At 50.4% G+C, this 17196-nt stretch overlaps 7 protein-coding genes across 7 annotated transcripts; 2 read left to right on the plus strand and 5 right to left on the minus strand.

Annotated features, from left to right (window-relative positions):
- Nucleotides 1–10: 10 nt before the first annotated feature.
- BDV37DRAFT_283040 (oxidoreductase, short-chain dehydrogenase/reductase family) lies at nucleotides 11–936 on the plus strand (the record flags this gene model as incomplete). Its single annotated transcript, XM_032087200.1, has 3 exons — nucleotides 11–429; nucleotides 524–675; nucleotides 728–936. The coding sequence occupies 3 exons, from the start codon at nucleotides 11–13 to the stop codon at nucleotides 934–936; spliced, it is 780 nt and encodes a 259-aa protein (XP_031941551.1).
- A 560-nt stretch (nucleotides 937–1496) lies between these two features.
- On the plus strand, nucleotides 1497–2618 carry BDV37DRAFT_283041 (GTP-binding protein; the record flags this gene model as incomplete). The annotated part of the gene is made up of 1 exon (XM_032087201.1): nucleotides 1497–2618. One exon carries the CDS (start codon nucleotides 1497–1499, stop codon nucleotides 2616–2618), a length of 1122 nt encoding a protein of 373 aa, XP_031941552.1.
- Nucleotides 2619–2926: 308 nt separating this feature from the next.
- BDV37DRAFT_116982 (type III PLP-dependent enzyme) lies at nucleotides 2927–4587 on the minus strand. The gene is made up of 2 exons (XM_032078502.1): nucleotides 4184–4587; nucleotides 2927–4130 (listed from the first exon to the last, which is right to left on the minus strand). The coding sequence occupies exons 1-2, from the start codon at nucleotides 4491–4493 to the stop codon at nucleotides 3091–3093; spliced, it is 1350 nt and encodes a 449-aa protein (XP_031941553.1). The 5' UTR covers nucleotides 4494–4587; the 3' UTR covers nucleotides 2927–3090.
- Nucleotides 4588–7202: 2615 nt separating this feature from the next.
- BDV37DRAFT_247982 (uncharacterized protein) lies at nucleotides 7203–7538 on the minus strand (the record flags this gene model as incomplete). The annotated part of the gene is made up of 1 exon (XM_032081935.1): nucleotides 7203–7538. One exon carries the CDS (start codon nucleotides 7533–7535, stop codon nucleotides 7347–7349), a length of 189 nt encoding a protein of 62 aa, XP_031941554.1. The 3' UTR covers nucleotides 7203–7346.
- An 894-nt stretch (nucleotides 7539–8432) lies between these two features.
- Nucleotides 8433–12398, minus strand: BDV37DRAFT_117036 (uncharacterized protein). The gene has a single exon (XM_032078503.1). It carries the CDS (start codon nucleotides 12159–12161, stop codon nucleotides 8469–8471), a length of 3693 nt encoding a protein of 1230 aa, XP_031941555.1. The 5' UTR covers nucleotides 12162–12398; the 3' UTR covers nucleotides 8433–8468.
- A 596-nt stretch (nucleotides 12399–12994) lies between these two features.
- Nucleotides 12995–15082, minus strand: BDV37DRAFT_247985 (MICOS complex subunit MIC60). The gene is made up of 3 exons (XM_032081936.1): nucleotides 14929–15082; nucleotides 14747–14858; nucleotides 12995–14688 (listed from the first exon to the last, which is right to left on the minus strand). Exons 1-3 carry the CDS (start codon nucleotides 15040–15042, stop codon nucleotides 13046–13048), a joined length of 1869 nt encoding a protein of 622 aa, XP_031941556.1. The 5' UTR covers nucleotides 15043–15082; the 3' UTR covers nucleotides 12995–13045.
- Nucleotides 15083–15910: 828 nt separating this feature from the next.
- BDV37DRAFT_283045 (Rab family GTPase) lies at nucleotides 15911–16857 on the minus strand (the record flags this gene model as incomplete). The annotated part of the gene is made up of 5 exons (XM_032087202.1): nucleotides 15911–16258; nucleotides 16333–16524; nucleotides 16609–16635; nucleotides 16689–16708; nucleotides 16788–16857. 5 exons carry the CDS (start codon nucleotides 16855–16857, stop codon nucleotides 15911–15913), a joined length of 657 nt encoding a protein of 218 aa, XP_031941557.1.
- Nucleotides 16858–17196: the final 339 nt, after the last annotated feature.

Consider the following 17196-nt stretch of genomic DNA (forward strand, 5'->3'; position numbering starts at 1 on the left):
CACATTCAAGATGTCTTTCTCATACAAACACTTCCTCCTCATCGGCGCGACCTCAGGCATCGGCAAAGCAATGGCCGACCGGCTCATCGCAAGCGGCGCCAAAGTAACAGCCGTAGGAAGACGTCAAGATCGACTGGACTCGTTCGTGCGCCAACACGGCGAAGACAGAGCGAGTGCGATCGCCTTCGACATCAGCAAGACCGAGCAAGCGACTCAGTTCGCCAAAGAAGCGTTCGCCCAGCACCCAGATATCGACTGTGTCTTTCTCAATGCAGGCGTGCAACGTCGCCACAATCTGACGAGCCAGGAGACATTCAAGCTGGATGAGTTCCTCAACGAAGTCCATGTCGATTTCACGAGTGTGGTGGCTCTTGCTCATGCTTTCTTGCCGTATCTTACGGCGAAGACGGAGCCTGTTAGCTTCATCTTGTGAGTTTCTTTTCTTTTCTTTTCTTTCATGTGATTGTGTCTATATATATCGTGGGCGTGTAATATACGAACAGGGCTGATTTAATATCTACAGTACCGGGACAAACCTCGCGATTGTCCCCGCTTGCCCCATGCCGGCTTATTCGGCAGCGAAAGCAGCGCTGAATGCATTCGTTCTTTGTTTCAGGGAGCAGCTCAAGTCGACCAATGTCAAGGTGATTGAGTTGTCTCCGCCCGCTGTGCAGAGTCAGTTCCGGTCATTGCTTCGTTTTTTCGCTCTGGACTAACTTGGTCATAGGTGAGCTCCACGATTACATGACACCAGAAGTCGGGCGGAAGGTCGGTATGCCGTTGGATCAGTTCATCGATGAGGCATTCGCAGGATTCCAGGCTGGTAAGGATCAGGTGGTGGTTGGCAGTGTTGCCGATGAGAAGACGTTCTACGAGGTTCTCAACAAGCGACGGGCGTTGTTTGAGACTTTGTCGAAGCTCTTGGGCTCAGTATAGAATGTTGATATAGTAAACTGATTGGCCTACCGAGTATATATCATGCAGGAAAGAGAGCTTGGACTCTAGGCCTACCTAGTAACGCTGTGTGGGTTGGGATCTAACATTTAATTCAACGCTTATACTATAACTAGACCGCATAGTTGCTCTGGGGTGCTATATGGAAACCTTGTAAGATGACCAGATGGATAGTGAATTAATGTTTGGATTCATATTGTTAGAACAAATTGAATATTTATCTCATTCAAAAAACCAAGCCTGGTGGCTAGTAATGCCAATCAGTCAAAGCAAGAGTATAACTATGTTAGGGCTTTTACCAATCGGGAATAGCGGCGCCCGCGGCATTGCCCCTCCGCCCGCTTTTTATCGGAATCAATCCATTCTTCCCGATCGACCCATATATTGGCTGCTTTCTGTTCACAGTCTTTACGGCGGATGTTATAGATCTTATAGACTTGTTTTTCGCATCGCATATACATACCCACCCAAAAAAAAAAAATAGATCCATAGACAAGAACCCCGACGATTCCCAACCGACCCATACGGTATATAAAGCGAAAATGTCCCCGATCCCCATCACTATCGTGACCGGCTTCCTGGGCTCCGGAAAAACCACACTCCTCCTGAACCTCATCCCGCAACTCCCGCAGAACTACCGTCTGGCGCTTCTGAAGAATGAATTCGGCGACGTGGCGATCGACTCCCAGCTCGCCTCGACACAATCCATCTCCGGGGTCCGCGAACTCCTGAACGGGTGCATCTGCTGCAACCTCGTCGGCCAGCTCAGCGATGCGCTGAACCAGCTCCGCGAGGAGGTCAAACCGGATCGCATCGTGATCGAGACCAGCGGGAGCGCATTCCCCGCGACGTTGGCGATGGAGGTGAACCGGCTGGAGCGCGAACAGCCGGGCAGCTTTGTGCTGGACGGGGTGATCAGTGTGATCGACGTCGAGAACTGGGAGGGCTACGAGGATACATCGTATACGGCGAAGTTGCAGGCGAAGTACACGGATTTGATCATTTTCAACAAGTGGGAGAAGGTGTCGGAGAGACGGTTCGATGTTTGCCTGGACCGCGTGGGAGATCTGGAGGTGCAGACTCCGTACGTGAAGTCGGACAAGGGGAAGGTGGACAAGGATGTGTTGCTGGGGATTGATGGGGCTTTGTTTGCGAAGGATGATGGCGCTGGACTTACCGACGGGCATCATCACCATGATCATGAGCATGGTCATGGACATAAGCATGGTCATCAGTCCGAGGTTGAGGTGCTGTCGGTCACGTTGAAGTCCGCCCAGCCTGAGCAGACCGTTGATGTGTCTGCCCTGGAGCAGTTGCTGCTCTCTGCGCCCAAGGATGAAGTCTACCGGATCAAAGGTATCATGCGTTGCTCTACACAATCGCCCCCGGCTGAATCGTCGGATGCCCTGGCCGAACCCAGACCCGCTGCGTCCCAGGCCGGAACGACTAGACATTATATCCTCAACTGGGCCTTTGGTCGTTGGACCTTCACACCCTCGGAAGTTGTTGCAGAAACGGCTGATCCAGGCGAGGCTGCTCGCATTACATTCATTTTGGCCCGGTACGAGTCTGGAAAGTGGAAGAAGAAGCTGGAGGCCGGTGGCTTGGTCCAAATCGGAGAGGGAAATGAAGGAGCCGAGCTGGTTGTTGAGCGACTGGTCTAGACGACTGTAGTGGCTTCCTCTCTTTTTATTTTTGAAGTGGAGCTGGCTTCCGCGATGTTGACGACTGTCATTGAACATAATGGTATGGAATTGGGATGAGTGATGTACATGTATCTGGGGGTGGTGATCATGAACGGGCATCATAGATAGGCCACAAGTTACGAACAGACAAGAGATAGATATCTATCTGGATAAAATAGACACGAAATGATGCGCGCTTCGTCTTTATCCAAGGCATTGATGAACCACCAAATCTATGCAGATCCAAAAGCTAGAAGGAAGGGCAAAGGGTCTATCCACTATAAAAAACTCAATTCAAATCACGAAATCTACTTCGTCAAACACAATGTAAACCAAAACTGCAAAACAAGGACAACATAACAAGTTTCCAAGAAACAGCTCTGCACTGTCCTCCACATCAACAACCCATAACAAAACTGTTGTAGGTACAGAGCCAAAAACATAGAAAGGACTAGTACTCGAGGAGAGCAGAAGCACCGGCTTCGCTCGAGATGTAAATCACCTCGTGATTGTCGGAGAAGCCGTTGAAACGGGTGGCGCTACACTTGGTATACGCCCCCATCTCCTCGAAGAAAAGCCAGTCACCGACATCCAACAGACCAGGCAAGGTGATCCGTTGGCTGATAACGTCGATGCCATCACAGGTGGGCCCCCAGATCGAGTAGGCGATGCCAGCCGAAGTCGCAGCATTCGAGGCATTCGCACAAGTCAGAATCTGGGCCACCGGATGCTGGTGGTCAAAGATGATATTGGAGAAGTTTCCGTAGACCCCATCGTTCAGATAGATCATGTATGCATCGTTGGCCGGGTCCTCAGGGTCTCGCACGTCGCGACGGGCGATCACGTTGGCAGCCAGGGTGAAGGCGGTCGCCACGTAGTAGCGGCCAGGCTCCGCGATGATACGGATATGAGGCGGGAAATACGTGTCCAATGCCTCACTCAGGACACCAGCAAACTTTTCAAAAGTGTCCCCGCTGAAGCCGCCACCGACATCCAAGGTGTGCAGTTCGTGACCAATTTCAGCAGCCTGGTCAAATATCATCCGGGCATCCTGGACCGCCTTGATAAAAGCCGTCGGGTCTTCCGCGCCCGAGCCGACGTGGAAACTAACGCCAACGACCTTCAGCTCGAGCTGGTGAGCCAATTCCAGAAGTTGCTGGGCGACGTCCAAAGACGCACCGAACTTCATGCTCAGGCGGCACAAGCTGGTGGAGTCATCGGTCAGGATGCGCAGATAGAGCTCCGCATCGGGGAAGCAGGCCTTGATCTTGTACAGCTCGTCGGCATTGTCGAAGGTCATCTGCTTCACGCCCATCTGAGCGGCGTAACGCAGGTAAGACTTGGTCTTGCAGGGCTGCGCGTAAATGATGCGGCTGGGGTCAATGCCCGTGTCAAGAGCCATGTCGATCTCGGCCTTCGATGCACAGTCGAAGCCGTTGCCAAGCTTGGCCATCAGGCGAAGAACCTCCGGGTCCGGATTGCACTTGACCGCTAAGACGCGTGTTAGCCTTGCACGTTCAAACTCCAAACGCGTGCAAACCTACCATAGAAAGGCCTGACGCGGCTCAAGTTCATTTTCCAGCGTAGATGCTGTCGGTAAACCTCGCCCATGTCCGCCACATAGAACGCATCCTCGTCTCCAGGGGCGCAACGGTCGGTGTTGACCTCGTCGGCGCGCTTCTTCAAAACGTCCATGACGAGATCCTTGGCCGCCAACCTGGATTGCGAGAGGTCGTCCCCTCCATTGTTGCTGATTTGACTTAAATTATGATTATAATCCAAGTCGGATTTGTCTTGACTATGTTTAGTCATGCATATCTCAGCAGGGATACACGCAGTCGGTGCCATAACCATGTGCGCTGCGACGATGCACAAAGGTGAAAAAGAAGATGATTAAAAAAACGGTGAGTTACGCGACTGCGTGTTAAGGAGGGCGAAAACTTTCGCAACCGTAGTTGACTGGACCAAGCCTCCTAGACCCTTCCCCCTCAAGAGGAAGAACCTTCAGAGAAGTCCTATGCGGCAGCTCAGAGGGCGAGGGGATGAATTGGGAGGGCGTCAACGGGTTAATAAATGGCGCGCCGGACGAGAACACACGGGGAGAAACCAGTAGGAGGTGGAATGTTGTTAAGAGTGCCGCGGGGACGTCGAGGATAGACAATTTGACGGAAACGTACGAACGAGGCTCCGGGAGCCGTGGTGAGCTAGAGCCTTTGGAACTGAGGTGATTCCAAAGGCCAGTCGTGGGTGCGACGGAAAGTCAGGTAATAGGCGGAACAGAGTCGGCCTAGAAAATGGGGACCTGATGTAACAGGACCAGAACCAGCGGTCAGCAAGTTTGAAAATGAAGCTCTGACCCTCACCCTGAGTGAGAGATTTAATGACGCGGGGAGAGGAAAAGGGGAAGAAGTCCGTAGGGTGCAGAGTTTTTTTCTTGCTGGACGACCGGGGCGTTCGGTGGAAGCGCACTTAGGGCAAAGGGCTCACACCGTCAGGCAGAAATCGGCCGCGGGGAGGGGTAGGGAATTGTTCCAGATCAGGACGAGACTGAGCGTCGGCAAGGATGATCACAGCATCCTCAAAGGGGGAAAAAATACTCACCTGAAAGGACAATTGGGGAATGATGGGGGGGAGCGATGGAGGACGAGAGTCGAGCAAAGATGAGAGGCTTTTTTTTTATTCGGTCGCCCAAGCTGAAGAAGGATTGATGACTGATGATTGAGTCAAGGCTGGTTCTCGTGGGGGTGCTTACGGCATCTCCCGAACAAATCTGAACCGTATCCATACCGTCCCGTCAGTTTACCGCCGGTGGCCACCGCGGCGTCACATCCTGTATCGTATCATGCTTGGTCCATCCATGTCGGTTCCTGTTGTTCCAGCTTCGCCCCTGCAGGTCTCGACGGCCCTTGATCCTCCCGGTTGGTGGGATTAGCCTGGATCCATGGGCATCCCCTCCCAAAAATTCAAATTCAAAATCAAAATAAAATAAGATGAAATAAATAGAAGACGATTTAACCTTCGACCGGATGTTCTGATCACAGATTGTGGAAATATATCCCTCATTGCCAATCACAGAGCTTCTGAGCATCAGGTCCGAGTCCGGATTTTAGGCAGACCATCATGGATCCGGGCTGTTTCTCTCATTTTCTGTCTTCATTTGAGTTTCCGTAGACGTTGGGTCAGGAATCGATGCATATCATGCAGCACGTAATGAACTTTATCACGAGAGGTAACCCCTTTCATCCAGGCCTGCATCAAGTATCGAAGCTGATATCTTGCCTGCGCCTCGGGTATAAAAACGGTTCCGTGTTGTTATAGATTATATTCCGTGCTCTATCATTGGTTGGTCTGGTGGTCCCTCTGAAATGTATTACGGACAGGTCAGTTGGGGTTTGAGTACAGACGGGAGTCGGTACGAGCTACTGTATTGCACCCCGGAGCTCCTCACGGGAGCTCCATCGCGAATCCACCCGGAGGGGCACATCGGCGGTCACGTGCCCTGTAGTCCCTTCGATCAGTCAATCTCCATGACGACTTGTTCAACCACTATCAGTAGAACAGACCTCGACCAGTCTCCACGACCGTCATCCTTGAAGTAACATTGGCCATTTGTCCTTCCTTATATGGTATATCCAACTTTTGAGATCACCGAAGGTGTGAAAATAGTAGGCTGTATTCTATCAGCTTTTTCCATTTCTAGATTCCGATGGTGCAAATCACTTTAGGGCAGATATTCATGGCTTGGCCTACACCGCAACTCCCCCAGTCTTGTTTCTTGTTTCTTTTTTTTTTCTTGTAATTTTCCTGTTCAGCTTATGTGTGATCAGGTGTGTACGACAGATCATCTCATTTCTTGGAAGAACAGTACCAGAGGTTTTCGGTGCGCTATATCGACTAGGGCATACCGGTAGCACGAGGAGAGTGCTTGATGTGGTACTTGTAGACTATAGTGGAAGGGGAGAGCTGGTAATCCCACTTTTGAAAGCAACCCCCCTTGCTTCGATCGGCATATCTGTGTTCGGACGTGAGTCGGAGTAGAGGGAACCGCCGTAGCTCCTCCGATGCTCATGTTTGTCTCAAATTAAATGAAGAATTCAAATATTCCTCTAAGCCTTATAACGAGAACACCACTTTCCACAACACTATTGGCCTCAGCCTATCATAATATTGCTGCATCGGTGGGGTCCCCTCTAACACGGACCTATTCTTAGAACAAGCCGATGCCACTTGTTTGACAGTGGATGGAGTGCATCTTTTTCTTCTGTGGTAAACCGGTGTTTTATTGAAGGTAAGAGAGAGAGAGAGGGAGAGAGAGAGAACGAGTATATCTGGAAAGCTTAGAAGCCAGGTGTGGTCAAGTTGACAAGATATAAATATTTAACGAGGGCAATTATACGTCGTTGATAAGTAGCTCCCTGCCCACTACAATACATAACAGTGCCGCCAGCCACCCGCAAATTCTATTTTACATTCATATAAATCTCTAATCATACAGAGATTACCAGCTATCCATATATCCATTGATGGTATCAATTTGCCCTCATCAAAAGAAGGCACGAAAGGGCTACCCACAAGCAACGGTTATCAAGACAGCGGAAACAAAGTAAGAAAAACTGCCATGTGATTTAGAATGACAAAAGGTAGTCTCAGTAGCCAAACAACGATGGATTCCTAATTTCCCTGTACCTCTGCTTGGATTGTTCTGCACTAGCTTTCACAGACCCTGCTCTCAAGGCCTTTCCGGGCATGTACAGGTGGGCACTGGATTTTTACTGGCTTCGAAGACATATATATTCTCGGCTGTTGTTCCTGCTCTTCGTCGGGTTCAAAGTATTTGCTATTCACTTCTTCAAACTCCGCACCGGAATTGTAGAATGGCCAGCGTACCTTCGCCATCTCTTGACCAGCTACTCTCTGTCTTTCGGCATTGATCGGCCCTTGGGGGAATGCAAATGTCTCGGTTACGCTCACGGACTCCACTGATGTCTCTGACGACACTGACTTATCAGGTTGATTTTGCTTTTTTCTTGTCCCATTGCACAGTATCAGCGAAAATACCTTGCTACAGGACACCATCATGAAAATGACTGTTCGAAAAGATGTAGATGATACTACTTGAAGCTGATATACCAAGATAGTAGTGCGCCCGGTTGAGTAGCACGGTAGTGATGTGCCATAGCCAAGCTATATATCTTAGCAGAACCAACGTATAGACATGATGCAAATATCAAATGATCTATTGAATCTCATGGTGAGGGTTGAGTCGTCGTCTCAGATCTATGAAAGGCCTTTGGCAAGGAAAATGGTTCTTTAGTATTGTAATAAAATGATCTGTTCGGTTGATCTTGAACGAATGTTTCGGAGTGGCTTTATTGTCTATGTGATAGTGCCTTGCAAGTATGAAAGCGATGCGGGTGATACCGTCTCGGCATTGCTTTTGTACTAGATTTCGGTCTTTGTCGAGACAGAAAATGAACAATTCGGGATTTGGCTCCAGATGGTTTTACATCTGTCGAAACCTGACAATCTATTGAAGTGAAAGACTGTTGTTGTCTTACCGCCGGTCAAGGGATGAGACCATCAATACACAGAATGGGAGCATATTCTATGAATACCTACCAGGGGTTTACTTATAACAGTCGTTGAATTAAACAAAGTAAATATATACTAAAATATGCCGTGAGAAAGGAACAACGTGTATCAGGTATCACTTGCAGTCACAACGAGCAAAGCAGTCTTAAGAAAAGGGGTATATAGAGATGGCTTGAAAAAATGAAGATAGTAAGATAAAAAGAAAAAGAAAAACCCTCAAACCAGTACGAAGACCCATCACAGCCAGAGTACCCATCTAACGCCAGAGATTGCTCCTCGGAAAATACCCCGTAACAGTTTGAAAGCCATGACGATCAACCATACCCACCACAATATTCCAACAAGGGCCCATTCGAGCATCACAAATCCGGTACGTCGTATCCAGCGTAGCCGGCGATGGCGCCTCCGAATGCCTTTGTCGAGGGTGTCGCTGAGCTGTTTCACTGCGAGGGTGCTGGTAGTATTGAGCTGAATGCTCAAATCTTCTGCGTCTTGTGCGGCAGCCCGCACACGTGGGTTGAGAGAATTGTTGACTAGATCTTCAAGTGCGCCAAGGTGACAACTCAGAGCTGACAATTTATCACCAGGATAACCATCCATCGATCGCTGGAAGAGCTCCTCTGAGTTCTCAAACCTCTTCACCAAAGCTTGAACGGCGAGATCGAACTCATGCGACCGAGGCACCTCCGGAACTGGCGTGTCAGGGCCAATCGCGCGTCGAAGAAACTCAGGCGGAGGACTCCGTACAGTATGAGCGCGACGAGTGATCTCTCGCGCCTTGATACCTGAAGAGAGAAGGAGCGCACGGGTACGTTCGACTTCTCTTTTTGCCGGGACTCCGGATTCCATCGAGGTAGAAACACTGCGCTCAGAGATACTCCAGCTTCTGGATTGGCTGGAGGGCGTGGAACGACTTTCATGAGAGGACGGTTCATGTGATGCCTTTGCTTGTGCAAGGCCTGTGATCGGGGGCCGAGTGAGACTGTATGGCACAGATGGATCCTTAATTCGGCCTTTCTTGATCTGTTCTCGGATGGTATGTAGCTCAGGGCCAAAAGTCGCAACCTTCCCGGGTTTCTTGCGGACATCGCGCCTCTTCTGCGGAGATGGCGATAGAGCCTCGTCTCGTCCAGTCTCTCTCGCGCTCTTCATCTCTGACTCTGAAGAAGTCTTTTGGGGACTGCCCAAATCAGATCTTCTATGGCCCTCGGATTGATCGCTCTGACGGGAGGGAGAAGTAAAGGGCAATGGCGCGGATAGGTAATCTTTCCCAGCTGCTTTTTCTGGTTCCCTACGAGCCGCCAGACTGTAGTCTTCAGAAAAGGTGGGGAGGCGGCGTAGTGGTGCCTTGGTATTAGTGGTCTTATCACCTTTCGATTCTTCGGCATCGGTTAGGGCAATCTCATCGTCAGATGTGACGTGTGATTCAAAAGAAGATTGTCGCGAATGGGCCAAGGAGTCTTTCTTTAGAATGAGACCACCCATTTTTGACACTTCATTACCAACCTTTTCGGCGATCTTACCAGGGCCTTTGAAGATTCCACGAAGTTTGGACTCATGTTGTGCGAGCCCTTTCCATGCTTGCTGGCTCGACTTTATCCGGCCATCCTGATGCGTAGGGGGAGTTTGATCTGGAAGTGGGCTCGGGTCCAGTCTGCCAGCGTGAGGCAAACCCTCTGAGTATTCCGATAAACTGTTGCTACGTAATACCTCTGATTCTAGGGAGCTATTGTCCACAGCATCTTTAGCTCGCGAATTACTCTTGCTTCTCTCCCGGCGGGCAATAATCGCACGGGGGAACCGTCCTTTCGACGGGGATGGTGACCGGCTTGATGGGGGCGATAAATTTGATGCAATACTCGGAAAGAAAGTGGATTGGATAGGAGTAAGCGGCACCCTTCCATCGGCTGTCACAGAGGATGTCAGACGGTCATAGCGGTCATCCACACTTGGCACTGAGGATATAGACTCCCTCTGTTCTTGGGATTTAGTACGGTCAGAAGCTTTCCAAGATCGTTGGAAATTAGACCTCTGTGGCGACATAGCTTTCATATCTAGAGAGCTCTCCTCATCTGGTGGGGCAATATATCCTGTTGTTCTTGATGGTTCGGGCCGTAGGGAAGTAGACCTCCTAGGGGATACCACGCTCTCTCCCTGGTATTTCCAATATTGCTTGTCACCCCGGCTTGACGCACTCGAAGAGCTGCTTGAACGCCTTCGTAATTTGTGTCTTCCACCACTGCTGCGAACGATATGAGAGGGGCCTTGAAATCTATGCCGCCGTCTCCCCCGTCCAATCCGTTTGAACTCAGGTGTCAGTCCAGGGTGGGCGTCCGATAAAGAAGTGCGTGAGGTCGGCTGGTCTGTGTCTACTGACTCCCGCCTGGATGGAGGCTCTTCTTGAATGTTTCTGGTTTTGGTTTTGAGGGCATCGGATGGAATCAACATTGCGGGATCGGGGTATAGATTATTTCCATCTTTATCGATAATCTTGCTTTTATTTTGTATATCTTCAACCCATGCGATATCAGCCAAAAGTTCTGGCGGTGAGATCATCCAATCAGATTTTGGTCTGCGAGCCTTGACGCTGCTTGCACGGCTGGTTCGCCTCAGACTGGAGGAAGGAGAGGCTCCTATAATCTCATCACCCTCCGGCTCTTTATGTGACAGGTCTTTCGAGCCTTGGTGGAAAGGTGGGAGCTTCAAGCATTCGAAAGAGCTACGGTCTTCTTGATTGAACTGGCTCTCGATCGAGTCAACCCACTCATGAACTTTTCCGACATTGGTCCAGCCTTCTGCATCCGTATCAATGGGACATCGCTCGCGGAATCTAACTTTGCGGTTTCGGATTGATTGAAGAGGGTTGTACGAGCGACCTGGAGGGGTGTCGCCAGTACCCGCTGGAGTGGAATCTGGGTCTGTGTGTGCCTCGTGCGATTTAAGGGGAGAAAGCGAAGGAAGCAATCGGAGATATTCGGAGAAGAGCTCGAAATGGCGCCGGGCCTTATCAGCTCGAGCAAGCGTGCCGTCTGAGAATACGTGTGGTAGGGAGTTTGAATTGGCGGAATCGGGCAGCAGGTTCAAGACCGAAGATGGTGCATGTACGGCTTGATCCACATGTGAGGCCCCCGAAAGCTTCGAGTGATCATCGACGGTCATCTGAGTAAAGCTGCGGCGTGGATAAGGGCTATCATTATGACTGCCCAGTGCAATAGGTGCACCCTTTCCACTCGATGAAACGGAAGGTTGACCTGCCGACGCGGTCCACCTTCCCCCTGCAACGCGGCCAGAAGGCACTCGACCATGGGCACTTACTCTCCTGGATTCGCTCAAGTTCAATGCTAGATTGACGATCTGTAATGAGTCCCTATCAAGCCCTAGGGGAGTCTCGCTTCCCACTTCCGTGGTTTGGGACCGATGCGGTTCTGCATCTTGTTGCGAATGTGACGGACCAGGGGTTTCTTGAGAAGCTTCTCTCCCCGGGGGCGCTGCTGGAGATTCCTTCGTCGACTCTTTTTGACGGCTCCAAGGGAATCGCGATCGCTTCTTGGGTACCACAATCTCCGAATCGGGGGGTGTTCCACGCTTCTCCTTTCGCTCCGATTCCGAGTGATGGGCGCGATGATAACTATGCCTGAGACTACTTGATCTGGGCAAGAATGAAGAGTCCAGTAAGAAACCTCCTGAGCTGTGTGTTCGTCGAGATCCTCGGCCTCCCTTATCCCCGTCGCGGGAGCTGCTCCCGAGTGTGCTGCCTTCCAGCTCCCCACTGTCTCGTCCTTCGCTCATTCGCAAACTCCTTCGCCGATCAGGTTTGTCGTTGGATTCAAGTCGACGAGAAGAGCGCCACGAGCTAGATCTAAGCGGTTTCTCGTCCACTTTGGGGAGAGGATTTGGTGGCGTGGGCGATGCATCGGTCCTCTGCGACATCAGAGCCAAAGCGGAGTGTTGTTCGGTCCCGGCCGATAGAAAAGGGGGTATGTGACGGTGATCGAAGGACTCATGAGGACCATCAAGGTCAATATCGATGGTCTATCATATTCTATGGGAGGAAATCTGGCGACACGATGAAGTTGAAATATTTGAAGGCCCCTTTCATAGTCGAGGTAAATAGTGACGATCACTTTTAAGTAAGTTGTACGGGATTGTACAGGATATACCCCATACCTTTCCCGGCCGTGACGACGGATTCCTGTAACGGGTATAGTGCGTCCACTGCGATAAGTGCCTCAGGCAGCTAGCTCGTTTTCCATGCTCTGGATCTCACTGCACTTGGCAGTATTACCTAGATTCGATTCCTTTTTGCAATACTTTCGAGCATGGCTGAACGTTAGTGATATGGAAGTTGCTTCATATTTCTCTCACACGTTCTTCCCGCAACAGGACACTTATAAAAGCGCGCAACCAGAAATCTCTAGCTCTATTCAATTATGCTGTTGGGGAGGAGGCATGGTGGAATATCATGGATTCAGGGTAGAGTAGCACCCATTACTACCCACGCATGCCCTCTTCACTCGTCAATATTACTACTCTATAGTAGTCTCAACATGTCTGACATGCAGATAGAAACTTGACAAACATCGTTGCGTACAATCCTGTAGACAATATAGTAAGGATACAACGGGAAGGTTCTAGCATTGAGGTCTAACGACGCAAGAGAACAACTAGAGGTACAGGTGCTGTGGGTAGGAGGCAAGAAAAAAATTACAGGAAACAAGGAATTGATGTTCTTTATTGATCTATTCGACTCTCAAGCACTGAAGACGAGCCTCAGTCTCAATAACCTGTAAAACCAATAAGTTAGCTTGGAATAGTTAGAGGAGCGACTTTGTGTTTAGGAACCATACCTCCAGAGCTTGCTTCACTTCCAGGACTCTGCGCACATCTCCAAGCCAATCCTTGCTCAAAATCTTGGCCCACCCCTTCAAGCTGTTCATCTCACGTGCAGCGGCATCAAGGTCGCCCTCTTCCAAGAGGCTTTCGGTCCGAACAAGTACACTCTCAACATCATCGCTGTGGGCGACAGGGTCCTTCTTGAACATGACCTTGCTCAAGACGAGGCTGGCAGCGTGGCTAGCAATGCCCGCATCCTCAGGCAGAAGGCTTGCCTTGCGAACCTCATCGGCGACACGGCGGAAACGTTCAATGATCTGAGACTTAGAGGGAATACCACGCTGATATGCTGTAGGGTTGATAGATGCAATGGCAGCTTCAACCACAGGATCATCGGCAGCCAGTTCCTTCACAGCAACGAGCTCTCGAACAAACGGACGGGGGGCAGAAGAGCGCTCAAGGACGGAGCGGACTGCATCCACGGCGACTTGAAGCTGCTGGGTCTTCAGGTTGGTATCAATCACATCCTTCCAACTGCTAGTAAGCTTTTCCAGCTCGCTAACGTTGGCGGTCAGTTCGTTAAGCTTGCCAAGACGGCCCTCACGCTCTCGCTCGACGAGATCCTTCACCTCGTGGAGGTACTTCCGATTGAGTTCAATGGCTTGTTCAACCAATTCATTCTGGAGGCGCTGTTCAGCAACTTCTTGAGCTCTCTGAAGCTCCGTCTGGATCTTCTCTTGATAAGCAAAAGCCAATTTCTCCCGCTCCGACTCAAACTCTTCCCGGAATTGAGCAGCATCAGCCGCGCGCGACTCCTCAAATCGGCGAATAAGCTCGCGAGCAGACTCGTCGAAGGTGGCATGGGCTTTGGTGATCTCCTCCTGCGCTGCGCGACGGGCTTCTTCTCTGACTGCGATAATCTTCTCCCCAATCTTCTGGAGCTCTTCCTTGGCTTTGGCGACAGGCGTAGAGTACTTGCCAGAGTTCTCATCGGCACTAATAACAGTGATAATGTCGTTGAAAGTCTTCACCAACTCTTGCACAATGGCTTCGTCTCCCTCATTGACCTGAGCGAATTCCAAGGTTGTCACGGCAGGCAGTGCTGGTTGTCTAGGTTCCTCAGCTTTCTTATCACTGCTCTTGGGTGCCTGGTCCTTGGCAGCTTTGTCACTCTTAGCCTTCTCAACGGCGGCGGTCTTATGTTCAGGCTTAGCACTCTCGGTTTTGATTTGGGCTTCGTCAGCCTTGACAGCACTCATATGGGGGCCTTTTTGGGAAAGATCGCTTCCAGAGCCCTGCTCCTCTGCAGCCTTCGAGGTAAGACCACTCTCTCTTGGGATTGTAACCTTCTTACTCTCATCCGTGTGTCCAGAGATGCGGGCGTGGCCCTTCAGAGTGTTCGGGAAACGACGATAGAAGTCACGTTCCTCGAAGTAAAGAACAGCCTCTTCACCATATGGGATGTATTCCGTGAAGAAGTCGTGGAAGTTGTCAGACTTCAAGGCAAGGAAGACACCTCCACCGTAGGCGAAACCAGATGTGAGAATCAGGTAGAGAAGGAATCTTCGGAAACGTCCCGTTTTACGAACCGGGGCGGGTGGGGGCGGTGGAGGAGTCTGAGAATCTGCGCATACTTTAGCATCGGAGGAGTCGATGTATTCAATTGACGATAGGAATCGAACCTTGCTCACTAGGCGATGACTTAGGAACAGTCTCGGGGGGGATGGATGTTTCGGACGATGGGGAGACAGGGGTAGGGGCGCCGGTAGGAGGCTTAGCATCGGCAAAGAATCTCTGTATGGATAAAAAAAATGCAAGTCAGTTGGTGTCGTAAAAGGCAAGAAGGCACATGGCATCGTCATACCTGACCAGAGAGCCGGCTACTTGCCCCAGCTCTAGACAGCCATTGCGAGGCCGTCCGTTGGCGAACGGAAGACAACAGCAGCTGCCGACCCGGTGCAACAGAAGAGCGCAGCATGACGAGCCGCACTACTGTGAAGTAAACGCTGAAGGCGGGTTTTGTTGAAGGGGTGATGTTGGCGAGAGTGAAAACGCGGACCGGAATTGGGATGATGCTTTTACGAACCGCTCCGATCGTGCACCGCCGCAGAACCTGTGGCTGGTGACCTCGGGAATCTTCGCACCGCCCACAGGAGTTGCCCGCGGCAGAATGTTCTCCAGCTATTCCATATAAAGACCTACTTCATGCTTCAACCTGCTACGTAACGATTGATATGAAGAAAAAGGATGGCACATGGTTATGAACTTCCCATAAAGAATTTGAAGAGAAAGTTATTATATAGGAATAGCATACGGACGATTTCACGACGACCGGAATAAGGGGAAGAGATGTAGCATGAATTCAGCCCAACAGGAAGACATGGATACAGACGCCGGGAACAATAAAGCTGAAACAAATAATAAAGGGAAAAACACAAAGCGCAGGCACAGTCCTGCTGCATAATGTCTAGAAAGCCAGATCCAATTAGACCCTTGCACGATATCCGACTTCTCACTTAGTAGCTACACAGTCGAATATCAAGGCCGAAAAAAGTGAAAGAGAAATGGTGACATAGATCAGGGAAGCCATCGTGTTCGGCCACTCAACGACGACTGAAATCTCACAAAATCCCAGTGGGCCATATCCATGATCATCATGACACCGATAGAGAATTAGGCATTCTGGCTAAAGTTTGGTGGTGATCCATAGAGTCACCCGGCGTGGCGACTCATAGTTAACCTTGAAGACGTGCACCTTCTGTATCTAAAAATAATTGAAAAGACGGGCGAGGAAAGAATGCGAATATGAGATACAACGAGACAAGGGTGATAGCTTGCGATTAGATTTAGCATTGGCAGGAGTTGGCGCCCTGGGTGCCAGGGGCCTCTGGGCGCAAGTCCACACCCGGACGGGGGTTTGTGCGCAAGTTTCGAGGTCCGGCTTGATCGAGAGGAAGTTTCTTCGCAATTGCTGTAAAAAGTTCCCGTACGTTTGAGGAAGTCTTCGCTGATGTCTCGAAGAAAAGCAAACCAGCCTCACGTGCATAGGCCTCGGCATCTGCGGTTGGGATAGCCCTCTTGTCTGGGTTTTCTGTGACAAGGTCGAGCTTATTACCCGCAAGGGCGATGACAATGTTTTCGTTGGCTTGACGTTGTAGCTCTTTCACCCACGACTTGGCCTTATCCAGCGACGACTATACGACGATTGCTACGTTAGTATTTCGTTGGGTCAAATAACAAAAACCGAGACACATGACCGGGGTCGTACAGCTTGTGTGATATCATAAACAACCACTGCGCAGTTGGCGTTTCTGTAGTACATCGGAGCTAGCGATTTGTATCTCTCCTGGCCAGCGGTATCCCATATTTCGAACTTGACCGTCGTGCTTTCGTCCAGAGAAATGGTTTGTGTTAAGAAAGCAGCGCCGATTGTCGACTCCCGGTAGTCATCGAATTGATCCTATGACAAGTAAGCGACATCGCAACCCCCAGCTAAGACCGGATATCTAGGATATCAGAATGGACTCATCAGCTCTAGACCTACCTTGACAAATCTCAATACTAGCGAACTCTGTAATGAAAGACGTCAGCGACCGTCAAAATAGTGGAAGCGAATAGGCTAACCTTTCCAACAGCAGATTCTCCTGTAAAGTGGGGGAGACGATGTGTCAGTTACTCTATAACTTATAATGTAGTAGGAGGGTATTTATCGAAATGGCTAACCAAGCAAGACAAGTTTGAACTGAGCGAATCTGGCACCAGGACGGGCGCCTGCTGCGGCTCTGGAGGCCATGATTTCTATGGTCGGAAGAGCAACGTTTTATGTAGAGCGCCGGGAAGTAGAAATCGCACAGAGGTGAATCGTGAGAACAAAAAGCGCTAGAGGTGGGAAGATTTCTTTAGACGGGGGAGGTGGACTGAAGACGGGATCGGATACTGGGAGGAGGTTTAATGGCGGCCTGGGCTGGTAAAGGTAAGGTAGATGACGAAGGGATTCAGCCACACCTGGCCCAAGCCGACTGGCCGTTCTGCGGGGCGGTGTGGCGGCTTGGCTTGACCTATGCTGGCGGCAATTGGCAGGTATTATTATCACCACATGCTGCGTTCAGAGTGACAAGACACAACACCCTAG

The sequence above is a fragment of the Aspergillus pseudonomiae genome (assembly GCF_009193645.1).
Source record: "Aspergillus pseudonomiae strain CBS 119388 unplaced genomic scaffold BDV37scaffold_32, whole genome shotgun sequence".
In the NCBI taxonomy this organism is placed as follows: domain Eukaryota; kingdom Fungi; phylum Ascomycota; class Eurotiomycetes; order Eurotiales; family Aspergillaceae; genus Aspergillus; species Aspergillus pseudonomiae.

What these genes read in the sequence shown, in the direction of transcription:
- BDV37DRAFT_247985 (XM_032081936.1), bottom strand. Translation starts at nt 15,042, where the DNA reads ATGCTGCGCTCTTCTGTTGCACCGGGTCGGCAGCTGCTGTTGTCTTCC. An exon ending in GTAGCCGGCTCTCTGGTCAG is followed by an intron (nt 14,859 to 14,928) that starts GTATGACGATGC and finishes TTATCCATACAG; the next exon opens with AGATTCTTTGCCGATGCTAA. An exon ending in GTCATCGCCTAGTGAGCAAG is followed by an intron (nt 14,689 to 14,746) that starts GTTCGATTCCTA and finishes AAGTATGCGCAG; the next exon opens with ATTCTCAGACTCCTCCACCG.
- BDV37DRAFT_116982 (XM_032078502.1), bottom strand. Translation starts at nt 4,493, where the DNA reads ATGGTTATGGCACCGACTGCGTGTATCCCTGCTGAGATATGCATGACT. An exon ending in CCGCGTCAGGCCTTTCTATG is followed by an intron (nt 4,131 to 4,183) that starts GTAGGTTTGCAC and finishes CACGCGTCTTAG; the next exon opens with CGGTCAAGTGCAATCCGGAC.
- BDV37DRAFT_117036 (XM_032078503.1), bottom strand. Translation starts at nt 12,161, where the DNA reads ATGTCGCAGAGGACCGATGCATCGCCCACGCCACCAAATCCTCTCCCC.